The sequence below is a fragment of the Rhipicephalus microplus genome, chromosome 8 (assembly GCF_043290135.1).
Source record: "Rhipicephalus microplus isolate Deutch F79 chromosome 8, USDA_Rmic, whole genome shotgun sequence".
NCBI lineage: Eukaryota > Metazoa > Arthropoda > Arachnida > Ixodida > Ixodidae > Rhipicephalus > Rhipicephalus microplus.
The window spans coordinates 49,590,090-49,607,936 of NC_134707.1; the positions used below are offsets into that span (position 1 = coordinate 49,590,090).

General features: G+C 46.2%; 1 protein-coding gene across 2 annotated transcripts in view; it reads left to right on the forward strand.

Annotated features, from left to right (window-relative positions):
• Positions 1-17,847, forward strand: part of jing (AE binding protein 2 jing) — a 182,599-nt gene that overhangs the window by 138,956 nt on the left and 25,796 nt on the right. For both annotated transcript variants that reach the window (XM_075871760.1, XM_075871761.1), the window contains exons 4-5: positions 4,177-4,345; positions 9,629-9,814. In XM_075871760.1, the coding sequence (XP_075727875.1) occupies positions 4,177-4,345; positions 9,629-9,814 (355 nt within the window). The remainder of the gene's footprint in view (positions 1-4,176; positions 4,346-9,628; positions 9,815-17,847) is intronic.

Here is a 17,847-nt window from a genome sequence, read left to right on the forward strand (position 1 = left end):
TGAGCAAAGCATTGTAATTGCACCACAATCAAACTCAAGTGGAGATATTGCACACGTAAATACTGTCGAGAATAGAAAAGCCGTATGCTATGAACCCCGAAAAAAAGTTGCCGGAGATGACAAATTATTGGCCAATTATATTATAGGTGGAAAAGAATTTGATACGAAATCTAACGGCGACGCTTTGCTCTGCACTGCCTCAAAACGTCAAATATTCCAGTGGGGTGCAAACAAATGAAATTATAATAATACGCAAGAGAAGAGATAGAAAAGTTCTGTAGAAATATTGGTCCTTCAGTGTACGCTGCGTGATGTCCAAGATATTTACAAAAATATTTATGAAAGTAAGTTTAACTAGAGAATATGATTAGGACCTAAACCAGCCTGTAGATGAAACTCCTGTTAGGAAAGAATACTCTAAGATGGATCTTAGTCATGTGATTATCTCGTAACTGAGAAATCTACTTAATACAGCAGATTTCTCTAATTAGCTTTCAGAGACTGTCAAAATGCGCTAAGTCAGCGAGGAGCACTTTTAACGTATGCAGATGTTGCGAAAATTTGCTAGTTCTCCACAGCCATCTTGCCCCTTCACAAAATGAGCAATAAGATGTGATTTGAGCGATAAACTAGGCTCACGAGAACGGGGCTGATGTTTCGTCCATATACAGTTCCACTGGTAACCGCATTCATTGACGTTTGTATCTTGGACCAGTCATACTGCCTTATGAATGGTCTGATTGAAGGTTATTTGATGATTAATGGCACGTTTTTCAAGTGTCTTAGTTAAGGCAGTCCGCATTTCAGGGAATCGCTGAAGTATTTAAGCTATCGTTATTTCATTGCACCAACTTGTACGACAACTGAAGGTCACGTCGAATAGGTCTTGTAGAAAGTTATGCCAAATATTAGAAGCATCTCATTTTAATTTTAACTAAGTGTATTTCGTAGAAGGCGTTGACCCTGCGCATTGTCATTTTGCGATGTCATTGTATTCGCTAGCTTTTTGATTAGCTGAAGTTCTTGCATAATTCCACACCATGGTGAAAACCGGAAAGTGTCCAGGGCTGCAGTGCAAGGACTGCTTTGTTTCCCTTAATTGTTAGTCCTGAAGTTCAAGCCAATTGTCTGGTTCTACAACGGCGTCATTGTAAACCAATCGGAAATGGCACCAGCCGCCTTCCGAAGCAGTGGAAGCTGACCAACCGAGTTCGACAATGTGGAATAATAGAAAATCTTCGCGGGGTTTACATTGCTGGACATCGCGAAAGTCCTGTATGGTGGTGAGTTCTGTACTTCGGGCAGTTTCAGCCATTCCGAGCATTGTTTTCAGGGGCAGTCGGAGCTCTCACGATTACGATACTTGTTGAATGTCATGAGCAGCATCCTAATATAACCCACGCGCCTTGACTCTGCGAAATGGCCTTCAGATTGACCCACATTATGGCTTCCGGCCTGGCGGAAGACATCGTCAGACGAAGTTGTAATGAAAAAAAAAGAAGATCGAGGTTCTTTACCGTGTCCTCCATTCTGACCTCTTCTTTCTGTTTACTGCTCTGGCGCTCTGCACCGTTGCGCATTGCGTGTCGTGCCTTCTCTCTCGTCTTGCGTTCCCACTCTCCCCCGCGCGTTTCCTGCTAGCTTTCGCACGCGACATCTAGCGCAAGCGCTCGCTAACCAGCTGTTCCTTCATGTTTTCCCTCCTTTATCTTTTTTTTCCCTAGGTACTCTGCTGCTTTCTTGTTCTGCTTCTGCATGTCGCGTGCTCTTTGTGTTTGACGTCTGCTTCAGCGTGCAACGCCAGCAGACGGCCTTGAGTCCACTGGTCATTGTCGTCGGGGCAGGTGACGTCAGCGCGCGTAACTGGCGCGGGTCCTTGTAGGGGCACGCCAGAGTTCGTTCCGTTCTGCGCAGGCCTTCCATCCGTAACTGAGCAAGCGGGACGAGCTAATTGACACATGACGTGGCTGGGCTGTTTGTGGCGCTTGGTGGCTGGCGCTGCAGTGGTTTTCACGCTTGAGGAATTGTCTGTTTTTTTTTCCTTGGTCTTTAAGGTATCTTTATGAGGTTTGATGACGCTTCTCTGACGCTTAACTGGCTGATTGAGTTTTAATGGGGGGTACAGTTATTACCGTTGCTGACTTATTTTCAAGAGGTGTGTACTTAATGATGCACAAGGACCATCGGCGTTCCGATTCCTTTGTCTTTCTTTTGAAGCGAAAGAAGGCAGTGATGAGTAACGAGCAAAATTTAATCCATGAAGTTAACGTCAGCACGTGTAACTTGTGTAGGGCCTTGTAGAGGCACTCTAAAATTCGTTTTGTTAGAATGGTATTTAGCCACTGTGGCAAAGTAAGGCTTTTGGAAAGATGGTACGTTGTCTTTTTCAAGCACATATTTTGCTGGTCAAACGCACTTCCTGTTCAGTTCACTCTCCCTGGCAACAATACGTCACAATTCAACTTCTAAACTCTTCATAAGTTCATTGTGTCGTCCCCAGCGGCAAGAACTCGCAACATTTCATTGCAATACACAATAATTAACTAGCTTCGACGGCAACGTCAACGGTTTCTCACTGCTGACATGTTGAAGGCATTCGGTGGAAGTTCCTGGGTGTCAGTTCCTCTGATTTTATGCGGTCACCGAATAGTTAAACTTATCGGCTGCCCTGAATTTGGGTATGTACAGTGTGAAAAGTCCGTGTTGCTTCACCTTGCAATAATTTTACTGAATCCTGTGAGCTTTCCCGGAGTTATCTAAAGTAACTTATACCATCTTTATCTCTCTTAACTTTTGGGGACGAAAACTTACTCAGCTTTGGTGATTCTTTTTTTTTCTGGAATCTCGAGACGCGCGGTGGAGGAAGCGAAACACAAATAGCTTACACAGACGCATGTGCACATTCTTTTCACTCCGCCACTCTGATGTTATGACAGACTTTAGCAAGCAATGAATAACCCGGACATGAGTGTATCCATGGGGTATCACAACAGCACTTACTCTCCTCAAATGTTTGATTTAGATCGGCAATATCGTCAGTCATCACTATGAGTTCAACTGCTGGACGCAGGCCGCTCCATTTATATAAATTATAGTTCTTTTGAAACACGGGTACTTAAATGAAACAAATAAACATTCGCAGAGAAACTTCTGCATCCGAAAAACTCTCGCCGGTTGTGTCCCAACTACACCTGTTTCGTCCAACTGTGCCTTGGAACGATTGAACAGTGAAAGCGCACGGAGTCACATTTGCCGGAGTGGAATGGGTTCGAAACATATCATCTAATCACCGAGCCAGAAGCCAATCCAGGCGGGGGCTTCCGTGCCGGAATGTGCAAGAACTGTACCGGCGCTCGGCTTTCGCTCCTTCATCCTTTCCTGTGCCAGACTTATGCTAGTCGCGAACGCTATAGCAGACAGGCATGAGCTCCCGAGTTCGGTGTTCACTCTGGCATGTTTTCGTTCTGGTATTTTATACGAAACCTCTCGGCGGACGGCAAAACGTGCGTATGTGGTCCATATAATCGCTATTACAATACAATCACAGCAAATAAATCGACTACCATAAGTAGGGGTATGGCATAGTATACACGCAGAAAAACAATGATGATGAAAATTGAAGCAAGTTACATGCTCAGAAGACACTGGCCAGTGATTCGTCTACAGTGCTCAAATGTGAGGAATGAATATTACTGAGCAGATGATCTGTTAGCTTTATTGCTCCTGGAAAAAACATGCTGTTTGAATGTATCAGTACAAGCACAGAATGTTGTTATATTCAAGGCGTTGGACCTTCCTTTACAGCTTTTGGTGATTTCTATGATCACTTTGCTGCCAGGAAGGCCTATGTAGGAGTCAATGATGACATATCGACTATTTACCGTGAGACATCTGGGCGCACTCATTTTGGGCTATTAACCTGTCGTTTTCTTCGTTTTCTTGTATTTAGGCGTTGCGACAAATATTACAAAGGCCATGAAACATCTTTTGCGCCACCGAACCGTTTTCATGCGCGTGTGTCTGGCGTGGCACTGTTCGTTTAGTTGTTAACACAAAGCTCATGTACGGTCCTGCCCGCGGAGAAGTCCATAAGATTTGAGCTCATATGGACACTTTCAGGAGCGAAATAGGGAGTGAGTGAAGCATGCAACGTGTTTGTATTTTTCTTTCTTTCAGGTGTTCGAGCGGAACTCGTGTTCCCGGCAGTGGCTGGAGCGTCACGTGACCCTCAGTCACTGCGGTTCTCGTCCGTTTCCCTGCATTGTCGCCGGCTGCGGGCAGCGGTTCGGCTCACAGGCGGCGCTGCAGAGGCACGTCAACGCCCACTTCGAGAGGTCGCTCAACGGTGGGTGTTGTTGCGGTGTTCTTTTCATCGACGGTATAGAGTATAGAGCCTCGCGAACATGAAGGAATAGAACGCTAATTTACAGGTAACCAAATCATTGAGTTGACGTTATTGTAATGCTGGGGGCGATACCAAGCAAAATATTGCAGTGCTGTATCTTTCAAGGAACCTAATTTGTTATTATTCGCTCTCTTCTGCACATATTTTAAGCTTACACGGGTTGTTTCTTCGTGGTTAATGACGAAAATCACAATCGGTCTGACCATGTCGTATTTTTGTGTTCTTCTTGTGTGTGGTTTAGCATCTCTTTTTTTCTTTTTTGGTTGTTCTTCATTAGTACTTCTTCGGTTCCTGTTCTGCCTTTTTAATTAATATTTGTTCATAAACCAGACATCCTACACCGGGTCGAGCTACAAGAGAGGAACAAACCTTAAGTTGCAATGTATTCGAAATTAGCAGTTTTTATTAAATATTGTGATTCAAGTAGATAGAAAAAGTATCGGCCAATTACGGGATCGCTGCGTCTTGTGTGATGCACGAGGGTCATGGCGTGTCTGGTCAACATCGCCAGGGTGCTGACGCCAGTGACTTTCGAAAGTCGTTGACCTTGTCGAATGGGGCGGCGTGACGCAACGCCATCTACTCCTGCTTCGTTTCTTCGCGCATGCTCAAAAGCTTCACTGGTGCATTGTGGGCATGGGCATTGCAGTCGTGATTGTAGTACGGGAACTAGGGGACAATTGGTCGCGAAAGGAGGTGTCGTGACCTGGAAGTTTCATTACAATATTGTTGTCAATAATTAATTCAGTTGTGCTCCTTTGCTCTAGTAGGCTTCAGTGGGGTGTTGTGGGAATCAGCATATACTATAGTAGTTGATTATATAGGCACCAATAAGCTTTGTAGACGCCCTGGAAGCATTATAGGGTTATTGTGACATCGCGGATGTTTCTAGGTCTTTATTGGCTTGTTTCAAGGCGTTTCGTTGGCATTAGGAGCGTCACTTGACAGTTTCAGCTAATTATACAGCAAAACGGAGTGTGTTGTTTGAGCAACGAGCTAAAATACGTGTACGTCGTTATAGCATGCGAAACTCCAACACAGCAAACAAGAAAAAAAATTATTGAAGACAATGTTGCAAGGTTATGTGAAGCGAACCATTGGAGAGAGCATTATTGCAGCGCCTGTACAACAATCAATAATTAATCAAAGATCAGAATACCTGACAACACAAGTGTTAAGCACACTTTGATTTAATAGTCAGTTAAGAAATAAGACAAAAAATGGCCCGTTAGGTGACGCACGCCCGTTGGCCTCTACAATTATTCTCCTCAGATTTTATTCAAACAGGCTTTTTACTTAACGTCTACGCGACTTTCATTTTGATATTCAAGGCCCCGCGCCAGTGACTGGAGGCGAAGAGAAATCGCATGCCTCCTTTGGATATGCGAATAAAATTAAATAGAAAAACTTTGTAGTTGGCGTTTAGACGATGCACCGCTGTTCTTTGTTTTGTCGGCTCTTTTAGCCAGACTGTAATATAAACCCAGCGTCCGACACTTTGGTGTAATCTCATCGATACTAATCTGCTGGGTACAGCTGCGAATCTGTAGACTATGTACGTGCTGTGCCCAAGGTCGGACGGGCAATTATTTAGCGCCGCGCCGAAAGCTTTGGCGACGTGCGATCATCTTCTCCGATAATGACAACCACGCAAGCCTGATGTTGGCTCGTACGCGCGGGAAGCTGTGAAAAGATCTAACACGTGCAGCGAATCGAGGTGAATGTCAAACTGTAATACCTATACTAAGGTGTTAGGACACCATTCGCGAATGATATACAGATTAGCGTTACATGTGAAATCTACGAATAGACTGCAATCAAGATTAGATTACTCGTTATATTATCGGGGGCTTTCAAGCGTTAAAAGCATCATATCATACGAGGCATGCTCAAGTGAAGGGCTCCGGAAATTTCGACCATCTGGTGTTCCTCAACAACCATCGGTGTTGCCCCGCCGTGCTGGTCTAGTGGCTAAGGTATTCGGCTGCTGACCCGCAGTTCGCGGGATCGAATCCCGCCTGTGGCGGCTGCATTTTCGATGGAAGCGGAAATGGTGTAGGCCCGTGTGCTCAGATTTGCGTGCACGCTAAAGAACCCCAGGTGGTCGAAATCTCCGGAGCCCTCCGCTACGGCGTCTCTCATAAGCATATGGTGGTTTTGGGACGTTAAACCCCACATATCAATCAATCAATGTAATAGCGGAAACGTATGTGTTGTCACTACAGGCGGTGATTTGTCACAAGAGCTGTACCGCAGAAATGACATAAGTCTGACGTGTTACTTCAGAAACATATTAAGACAGCATAGCGCCAACACGGGAAGCCGCCGTCATGCCACGTTTCGAAATTAAAGGACTTCATGAATTTACTGTCGTCGTATTCTGCAGTATTTTCGAACTTGGGTAAAAAACAAGCAAGCAGACACGCGATGAGCATTGGCGATAAGAACCTTCTGCATTCGCTCGGGGTCGTTGATTAAGAAAGAAGGGGAGAGAAATGCTCAGGTTCGTGGCTTGTCGTGAAAACAGACATAAAAGCGGCAGATCGAAGTGCTTTTCTAAATGCAGCTTCCGTATTGTGAGGTGTTGAAACACCTTTCGTTTCGCGAAGGAACATCTGATCGAGGTTGTATGTCAGGGGATCAGGATTGGATTCACATTTACGATCGAGAGCTTTATCTTAAGTACACAGACTCGTGAGCGGCTTCGATGAAAGCGGCATTCGAGTATCACTGAGATGTGTTCGGGGAGGAAGAGTAGGTGCGGCTTATGCGTGATCAAATGTAACAACTAGCGAGATTTAAAACGTAACACTTACAAAAACGTTTACGTAGACACTATTTTGCGAGCGATAAAACATTGGGATTGCATTTATAGAATACAAATTACGATAGGGATCGCATTGAAGTATCTGGGACCTTCACTAACGCTTCTTCGTTTAATTCTCACGATTCGTGCACAATTTTTTTTCCTACTTTTTGCTTCTCAGGATTTCACTTCTCAGTAGCTTTGCATTTCAGAGTAAATCGATGCATTAACACGTAATTGGTTGAGGTGAACAAGCCATTATCAGTGCAATGTTCGGGAGGGGGGCCATGGCCAAAGGTGATGAGACCGTAGTTGTTAGAACTATCGGTAGGTAAAAGTACGTCGTTAAAAGGTACGCTTGAGTGACGACTCAAATCATGGACTGTTATTATAATACCACATTACAACGAGCTGGCCCAGTGATGATTTGCCGACGCTTCGCCATTACCAATGTTAATGGCGCTGAGTTGTGCTGCCAACTGCGGCTGCAGAAGTTACGTTCTTTCGTGTCTTCTTGCCCCTCAAGAGCATCGCGAATAATTATGATCGTAATTGATTGTCATTCCGTCTTCCGCCTATACTCCATCTCGCTACGAATTCGTTTGCGTAAATGCTTCGCGTGTCATTCCTGCGTTTGTTTTCTGTGCAGTCGTACTAAGTTTGAGTAGATGACGCGTACATTCATATTGCCTATCCACAAGAATGTTACGGAAAGCATAACATTATTAGACCGCACACCGAACGTTTCAGTGGGAAAAAAGCTGGGTCTCTAAGTGTGGCTTGTATTGGTATCCGTGTGCTCAGATTTGGGTGCACGTTAAAGAACCCCAGGTGGTCTAAATTTCCGGAGCCCTCCACTACGGCGTCTCTCATAATCACATGGCGGTTTTGGGACGTTAAACCCTACAAATCAATCATTTGTATTGGTATTTTTTGTTAGCGTAAATTTTTTGGTGGGGGGGGGGGGGCAATGTTGCGACGTTTTGGTTTGTGAGGTTCCGCTTTCGCACCAGTGTGAACGCCAGTCGCCACGCGACTCGTCTGTCTTTGACTCGCCAGTCGCGCGACCGCTGTCAATCTGGGGGGACCACTGCGAGCGCTCTTTAACGCCTCGAACTTTCGCAGTGTGCGGAATGGTGCTGCCCCGCTCCATGAACAGCGAGATTCTTTAGCGCAGCTGTCGCCGGCGATGCTAGAGGAAGACGCATGCAACGTTCGCATATGTACGGACAGAGCTTCGCGGTTGTGCGCAGAAAAAAAAAAAGGAACAAAGGGAAACGAGCACCGAAATTAGGAGAGTGGGTCTTGGAGTGGGGCTTCGTTGCGACGAGCATCTGCGTTCTGGCCATCGTCCGCCAGAGGGATGACACGTGCGCCGACCGCGTAATCCACCCCCTCCCCCCTTGAAAACAAAGATAAAGCAAATCAGACTAGGGGTGACGCTGGCCGAACGAAGAAAGAAAGGACACGACAAACCGGTAGATGGGAGTGTTTCAACGCATTGGTGGAGGAACCGATACAGTAAAAAGTAAAACTGCACTAAAGGAAACAAGAAGATTACGTAACCGAGAGGGGGGGCAAGTACAGAGGCCGGGGGAGCTTTTAGCGACTCGTCCCGGAGCGCCGCCGCCGCTTCATCACCAGGGCTTTTCCGCTGCCTATACGTCGGTCGTTTCGCTGCTGCAGTGAAGCTCGCTTTTGCCCCGTCTTTTATCTTTTATCTGCGAACGTCAGTCGTGCCGTTCCCTTCTATCGTGCCCGCCTTCCTCTATTTTCCCCCTCTCTTCAGTGTGTGTGTGTGTGCATGCGTGTGCTCAAATAAGCATCCATTCCGGGGAGAGGCCGGTCTAAATGTGGACACCGCGGGTCACGGGCATGGGAATGCTGAAACACATTTGGCGACAGGGAGTGCCTGCTTGCTATTTCTTGCGCGTTTTCTTTGCACCGACTCTTTTAAATCTCCCCGTTGCGTTTGTAATTGCGGCATGCCTCGCGTATATATATATCTTATCGCAAATTTAGTGGCCGCGATTGTGCAAAGCGCGGTTTCTTTGTACTTCTGACGTATGCGCTGCTGCAAAAGCGAGTGCATAAGTGGGAATACCGTATTGGTCGTCTGAGGTTAGAGACACGTTTACGAGTCCGATTGTCGTTTTGACGGCATCGTCCGCTGCGCGAGAAACCACCCGTTCCGCATGGACTTACCTTTATAAAAACTAGTATGCGGGTTTTGGTTGGCATCTATCTATCTATCTATCTATCTATCTATCTATCTATCTATCTATCTATCTATCTATCTATCTATCTATCTATCTATCTATCTATCTGTTTTTTTTGCCTTTGTCTCTCTAGTGCTATATTATCCGAGCTAATTGCCGTCTCAAAGAAAAACTTTTCAACTGACTGTGCCTTTGCAGGCTCAGGTCCGGTGCCGTTGGGCGGCGGCGCTGGAAGCAGCGCCTCCGGGAGCGGCGTCTCATCGGGCGGAAGCCTCCTCGGATCTCGGGGCCTGGGCTCGAAGGAGCTCGCAAACGGCGAGTCGCCGCTGAAGCTGCTCAGGCTGCGCAAGAAGCTCAAATGCCGGCGTCGAGCGTGGGCTACTGGTGAGTGAAAAGCTTTTTTGTTCGTTTACTCTTTCTAGGTGGTCTACTGAATCTACGCCCTGCAGTGAGTTATGGCGTCGGAATTAGGGCACTGTTTCTCGGAGGCTGGGCTTTGTCTGGCTGCACGCCTCTTGATACGCATTGCGGGCGACAGTATCTGTACGCTTACGCCCGCTTTAAGATGCCGCAACGCTCGCAAATTGCGTTGCCATACTTTTTTTTACTTATTTACTGAAACCTAGTGTCCTTGGTGCAATCTTTCGATAAACTTTTTCTAAGGGAAGTCATTGACATAGTCTTAATACCTGTATATACTAGCTATGTGTATTTTACAGCACGTTTTATCATCTGTAAAATATCTAACGCAGAGATCGTTATTCCTCTCGGGCGATAAAAAAAAAATGGCGTACCTAGCGGAGTGTTAGGACAAAGTTCGTAAAAGAAAACTTGTGAATAATTATGAACTGTAAAAAAATGAAGTACTCTGATTAGAGCAAATGGAAAATTATTACAAGCTTGGAATGTGAGAGTTAGTACCTAAATAACGAGTGGGATATAAAGAAAATCAAAATATGCTCCGAAAGAAATATATCTTATGCCTGAATCGTATATCATATATACCAACGCTTCCTGAGCATGGTGCGATAACGCTGTCGATTGGTAGTTGAGGCTCCCGAAAACACGCGAGCCAAGTACGCCGGCTTGGAATTTAAAATAAATCCTCAAAGTGGAGCTGAAGGTCGCTTTCTCTTCTTTCAACAAGTGATGCCATATACTCAAAAATCATCGCGTCATAGGCTCAAATGTCACGCCATTGGCTGATTTGAACATGGTGTGCTCGGGAGTTACAGAAGCCGCCACTGGAGGGCGTGACTTGTCTGTGCATCCGTGCACGATTGCAATGGAAAAACGCGCATTCGAAAAAAAAAAAAAGAGAAATGCTCAAGGTTACGAGGCGCCCATCAATTACCTTCTTTCCCCGCGCTATCCCAGCTTGCTTAGCTTCCAGCGCTTTGGTCAGGACGAGGGTAGAGCGAAAACTATTGGAGCGTGCAACTATTTCTAATTCGGCTCGTAGTGAACGTAATCTAAATATGTTCTATGTGGTCGGTGCGTGGGGAAAAAAGCTCTATTATGGAAGCCGCGAGGTGATTACCTTGGAGATTTATGCAGGTATCTGTTATGGTGTAATTTCAGAACTGACGATAGTTATAGCGCGAGAACAGAACGCCGACACAGAAACAAGAAGGACGCAAACGACACCAGCACTTCGTGTCCTTCTTGTCTTTGTGTCGTCGTTCTGTTCTCGCGCTATAACTATCGTCATGTCATACCAACTAGCTCAAGCTGCAACACTTCAGAACTGAGTTTTGCATCGATATTTTTGGAAACGTTATGGCATTCACCAGAGCGCACCACAAAAGCTAGGTGACAGGAGGTATTCAGATGACATAATTTATAGCGAAAATTCGTTGTCAGTGCGCCCTCTTCTCTCTTGTGCTCACGTTGAAAAAAAAAAACGTAGTTCTCAAGTTACTTATGCGACTTAGAGGACTTTATTTATTTAACTATTATCTCTTCTGTGCCACGTTACTCTGCTTTGCGGGGCGCAGGTCTCCCCAGCGCTAATTCAATCTTTCGTGCAATTATCGGGTTTGCTTCGAAAGTCTGCCAGCGGCCTAATTTAATTACTGGTGCTGCTGACTCGCCGTCGAGTCTGCAAACATTCTTTCTTCATATTTAAAATATTTTTGCATGTCGTTTCTTTTGCAAGCTCGTCTTCTATAATCTCATTTCGGACAATGAAATGTCTATTGATGTTGGACGATTCAGTTATTCTTCGCCCGTGCACTCTTTTAGCAGAGTTGATGTGGGTGGTATGCAGCCACGCGTACAGCCTAATTGAACGTGAAGAAATTACGAAGTGGACTACCTTGCGCGAGTAACGACTCGTCAGCACTTTCTGTACGAAAATGCAGCTTGTTCCTGAGCGTTCCAGTGCACTCGGAAGACTGCATAGCGCATTCCAACGCACTGGGAGCATTTACGATTCTCTAGGGGAAAGTGGGCGTGCCTCGTGCACTCAAAGTCCCTAGATTGTTGTTTCCCGAAAAATTTAGAGTCCTTTGGTGCACGCTGTTTGCGATGTAACTGGGAGCTAGTCACATTGAAAATCATTGAGATAACGCTGGACTGGTTTTATCGGGAGGGTGCTGGATCGCTAAGGAAACACTGGATGACAGTGTTAGTGCAAGCTCTTTTAAGACGTTGTCAATAAGATGCTTGCGACATAGCGAAACGATCAAATAACGCTGTGCAATAATGGAAACAAGAGCGCGTGCCAGCTGTTACAACGCTTACTGTGTTATCTGCGGTAATAGTTGTGTAAAATAAGATGTTCTATCGTAGATTTGATATAATTCTTATGCTCAGAAAGTGCCGAGAGAGTTTAATCCAGCTCGGCTTGGTGCCGACGTCATTAACATCTACGCGCTTCATGTCCATCACGTCAGATGCTGACTTTCGCTTGCGGTTGCCTGGTACACACTTTGATGCGATTTAAATGTTTTATAGACACTGTATTAGCGTTTATAGTTTGGATGATGTGTGTGTTTGCCCGCGCAAATCTACCTGGTAAGTCATATCTCGTTCAGTGTCTTCGGTCAGTGATCCTTCAAGTGACAAGTTCTCCCAAGTCGAATGGTGTTCAGCTTATCCCCCATCGTAACCGGGTATTGACCTTTCTTTTTAGTCGTTAAAAGCAGGTACTTCGCCGAATCTCGTAAAACATTATTTAAGCTATGCCGATAGTTTTCCGTGCGATGATCTCGTGAAGGGAAAAGGCGATGTTTGCAAGCAGGTAGGGTGTGGTCTTTTTACTATTCAAACGACCGGCCGGGTCACAGTTTTCATTCCAAGTACGTAGAAGCTGAGATCAGTGGCCCCAGCCTCAACTTTTCGGCCTGCATACGCTGAATTCCGAGCGCACTGGCTCGCTTATACATTTCCTAAAAGGGTACTAAAGGATGCAGAGTAGGAGCTTCAAGAAAGCGTGGCTTTAAACATCTCACGTGGGGGGCCAAAGGCCTTGGCGAGGTCTGCCGTTTCCGGAGCGTCAAAAGTACCCAGGCAAGGTTCGGGTTAGCTATGCACCCCCTCGGGGCAAAAAAAGTGATACTTGCCCCGCGACTACACTCGGCGGTGTAGCCAGTATAGAAGGGAGTGACTTCACCGCACAACGCTGCCGCTGCTCGAACCAGTGTTCCTGTTATTAATGTCGTGTACTGTAACTTGCGTTTTTTGTTCCTTCGTCGCTAGTTGCTTGCAACTCACCCTCCCGCCCTTCTTGCTGTGCGGCGCGTCCGGTCGCCCCTGGGGCATCGTTCGGTGAACGGGAAGAGGAGGGGAAATCCTATAGGAAGGGGGGGCGCCCTGTAATTCAACCGTGCCTCTGCGGGCATCGGTGCAACCCCTCTTCGGCTTTCCGGTTTTTTTTCTTTATTTTCAAACCTTCGTTTTCTGTACACACCCCACTCCGACGTGTCGGCCCCCTTTCGAACACCCCTCGTCCTCATAACAATTCGCGTTCTCTCGTCTACGAAGCCGCGGCCTTCCTGCCTTGCAGGGGCGGCAAGCAGGTCTGGGTCGTTGAGCCCTTCCTCAGTCGGAGCGCGTGGCGTTTTTGCCGCCGGGGAAAGCCTCTCACCTTTTTTTTTCTGTATTTACTACCTCCTCCTTCTTGCCTAAAACTTAACCTCCTCTTCCTGAGCCGCTTCTGCGGCCCGCGCGCACGCACTCAGAACCTCCGGTAGCGGCAGCCACTCTTCTTCAGCTTGTTTTTCTTTGCCGCTGCCCTCCTCTTCGCCCGCAAATATGGCGGCGCCCGTCCCCCACTGCGTAGAGTGAGAGGGGAACGGTGCTCTCTGGAGAGAGGGAATAACGAGGATCGACCAATGGGCGAGAAGAGAGCGGCGTCTTCCCGCGCCGCCTTGCGGCGGGAGTGGGAACGTCTCATGAAAGAGGCTTGGCGTTCCGTCGTCAGCTTTCGAGCAAGCAGACGATTTTTTTTTTCTCGCAGTGATGTTTTACATACGAAAGTGTCGTCCACTCGGAGGCTGCAGCGTGTTTGGCCGTGAATTCTAAAAGAAGGTGTGGAGCGTATAAAAGTAGCTTCCGAAGGAGTGAAACAAACATGAAACAAGGCTCAACCCAGAAAGAGAAGCGGCACTTGAAATACACATATAGAAAATAGTAAAAAACGGAACATGGTGGAGGAAAATGAACGTGCTAGTGCGAAACGAGAGGGCAGGCATTCAATGTGGAAGGACGGGAAATAGATTGCAATGCAGCACAAACACACTCACTCTCGTGCGTGGGCAAGAAGCCGACTTCTCAGTATGGAAACAGACTCGCGAATTGAAAAGCGGCTGCTTTGAAGCGGGCGAATGAACAACCGCAGTTGATGTGGCTGCTGCCAGAGACGGACGAAATGAAGATGAAGATGGTGGTGGTGCCAATGCGGGAGGCCAGAGGAAGAGGTGGTGTCGAAATGAAAGACTCGATAGAGGGTTTGAGTGAGAGAGAGAAAGGAAATGAATTGCCAGTTGATCTTGTGGAATACAGAAAACGGTGGCTCCAAGATGGCGGACGTGAATGGGAGACGAAAAAAAAATGAACATGTAAAGTCCTCGAATATCGTAGTCGAGGTTGCAGTATTAAGTTGGTGAGCGACGGCGTCAATTGAAATGCAGGTGTGAAAATAGAGGTGAATTCTATAATGGACGTATTTCATTGCCATACCGTGCTATTGATTCTGATTGTCCTTGTTTAATGTGTGTGTGTGTGCTTTCTGTTTTTTTTTTCATCGTGTTTATTTCTTTACTTCTTATCTGACATTAATCGGATGTGAAGTGTATGATAATATGTGTTAACTAGCGCTGTTGCCGAGTGTCAGCCGGATCTTTGTCAGGCCTTTGTTGTCTATTGCTCCTGATCTTTGTTTCTGTAATCGAAGCAAATTAAACTTCAATCTAATAAGTGTTGCGTGAATTAGTGTCTTCAGTAGCTTAAAGCAGTTTCCTAAACAGTGCATGGTTGAGCGGTGAAACCGTGTGAATGTAGATTGTTCTGGTATAATATATAGGTGCCCTTGTAGATAATGGAGATGAAGAAATCTTGGAAGTGTATCGAATAAGAAAAAAAAGAGAAAAGAAAGTGCTAGCCAAAAAAAAAACTGCGGATTCAAAGATGGGTAATAACGGAAAGAGTAATGACGTTGTTTTGATTGTCATTCTGGCCGTAGCACCTTACGGTCGAGTCAATGTTGTCGACTTCTTTCACAGTGTACGTAACTTTAGATTAAGGAATTAATGCTCTAGTGTATAGGCTGACTTTTGATTATGGTTTTATGAAAGTTCACATTAGCTCCTTATACATCTGTGGAGATTTCAATCCCCGATTTGAGCATCGCAATGCTGCTTTTCGTGATTATCAAAATTCACACAATAAAGTTTCGTATCCTGTTCACCTGCTGAACAGTTCTCTGGTAGGCTAGGTGTGTTGCTGTGGTCTTCACATTTGCCGAAGCATTGTCGTTCCCGAGTTTCGAAGCGTTGCGGTTCCTTCGAAGATTGATTGATTGATATGTGGGGTTTAACGTCCCAAAACCACCATATAATTATGAGAGACGCCGTAGTGGAGGGCTCCGGAAATTTCGACCACCTGGGGTTCTTTAACGTGCACCCAAATCTTTCCTTCGAAGAACAAGATACAACGCAAAATTCCACGGGCAGCTGTTTTGCGTCGCGTGCGCTTCGGAAAGCCGCTCTTCGCTTCCGAAACGTCGTCGCCCGGAATTTCGAGCGCGAGTCATCCGTCTCTCCAGCGAGACTGTTCAGCGATGACAGGTCCCGATAGTCGTTTTTTCTTCGCATGCCATCACTTCAATGGTAGTTGCTTTCAACCGGTCAAGTGCTCTGTCTTTTCGTCTTGCAAGGACGAACCGAAGAAAGAGAAGCGTTTCATTACGTAGTGGCGTTTCTCTTTCTTTCTTTCTCTCTTTCTTTCCTTCCTTCATTCTTTCTTTCTTTGAGTCATTTGTCAAAGCTTAACGGGAGACTGTATATGCCATGCCTTCGGCCATGATTTCTGCTGCACCTGCGTCGGCACACGTGATAAACAGGCTGCCGTCGGCACGCTGCTTTCGTTATTGTTTTGGAAAACCACCTGGAGGGACGACACACTTGACTGATAAGTTGAAACGCTATCAGTCATGGTCAGTCTTCCGCAGGGGGCAGCGGGAGTTCGTGTCCCGAATCGATTTTCAATAAAATGGGTGAGTGCGTGAGCGATCAATATAAATACCTGCCTTTCTCGCGGGTTTTGCGTTTTCCCTCGGTACGTATGAACCCGTTTAATTTGGCACAACATTGGTTTTAGTCGGCATCGGCAGAAGTTAAATGACGAAGGCGTTGAACTGCACGCAATTTATTTGCTTCGGTTTTAGGTGCACTCACGCTCAGACCAAGGAGGATTAAAATATTTGCTGGAGTGGCAATGATTGCGCAGAAGCGAAGCCGTTCCTCTCGTAAGATGGCGGCTGTGGCGGCCATCTTACAAGGGACATGATAAAGTATCACCGTCAAAAACGAAGCGTTTCTTTCGCAAGCCCGACGAGTTTAATGTGGGAACTTTTTCGGGTCACATAGTGCTCCAAATGCGTCTTACAGTTACTAGTTGTCCTTAATTAGCCTCTCATTGGAGGCAAAGTTCTTTGAAGGTTCAGTCATCCATACTCGTTTCTGTGTGTTATTTCGTCGGGAACAACTATCTTTTAATATAGAACTATACCATTTACATAACATATCAAAGCCACTTGATCCTCAAGTGGGCACTATCAGAAAAGAGCATGTTTCCGCCATCTTGGTAGTGGCAAAAGGTGGCTTCACTTCTGCTGGCAAGGCATTGCGGGAGCTTCCGCTCCAGCAATCTTTCTTTAATCCTCTTTGGCTCAGACTCGGTAAAATGCCGCTCAGCAAGGCTCATTCAGACTTAAACGATTCAAAATTATACTCCGCCGGAATCGCTAGTATTCACGCGGCATTTCGCAGAACCTAGGCTCGTGGGGCCTCAAGCTTATACACTCCAGGTAATTCTACTTATCGTAATGCTCACTCGAAATTCAGCTCACCAGCATTACATGCAGTCCGCCTCATCCGAACCCGAACTCACCAATATTACATGTTCTGGCTTACTGGTACTTACCAGGAGTCTGCTAAGCCGAACTCGAGCAACGGCAATTTTTATTCATGCCTAAACTCATTCGAACTCACGAAAATTGTACCCAGTCTTGCTTACTCCTGCTTGGACTTGCCGAGATCCTTCTGAGCCAAGCTCTCTGACACCCACGCAAAGTCTACTCTTCCGTGCATACCCGAACTCGAAACAACCGAAATTATTCTCTGATCTGCCGGCTCTTGCACAATCGCCAAAATTCTGCCCAGCCAGTGTCACTCAGATTCCGGATAATTTTACTCAGTTAAGCCGAGCGGGCACTTGAACATACCCCGTGGCCCATTCATATCCGAACTCACGATCGCAAATTCTATATTCAGCCGGTATCACTCAGACCCACGTGAGGCGTATAGATACGAGTGAATTGATTCTGTCGCGAGTTTGTCGGTGTTTTGGGCTGTCAGGTGGTACTTTGCATCAGCGCATACCTACCGTTGTTTTCGCATTGCATGAACTAGAGGGTTCGTATTGTCAATTTCTTTCGCATCACTATCGGTAGAATTCTTATGCATCCACCGCCAATGTTTATACTTGCTATTTGCTTGTATGCTAGTGTAATAAACGTTGGACGGTGTTTATACACTTCCAAAGTCGGCCCATTACAACAAACAGTTCTACCATCTACTTCGTTCATGCGATACTGTCGCGAACAGAAGTGCTCCTGTCATGTGCGATTCCGAAACACGTACACGTCTTCAGTTCCCTTGCTGCCAGTGTGTGTGGCAGTGAACGAGCCGCCA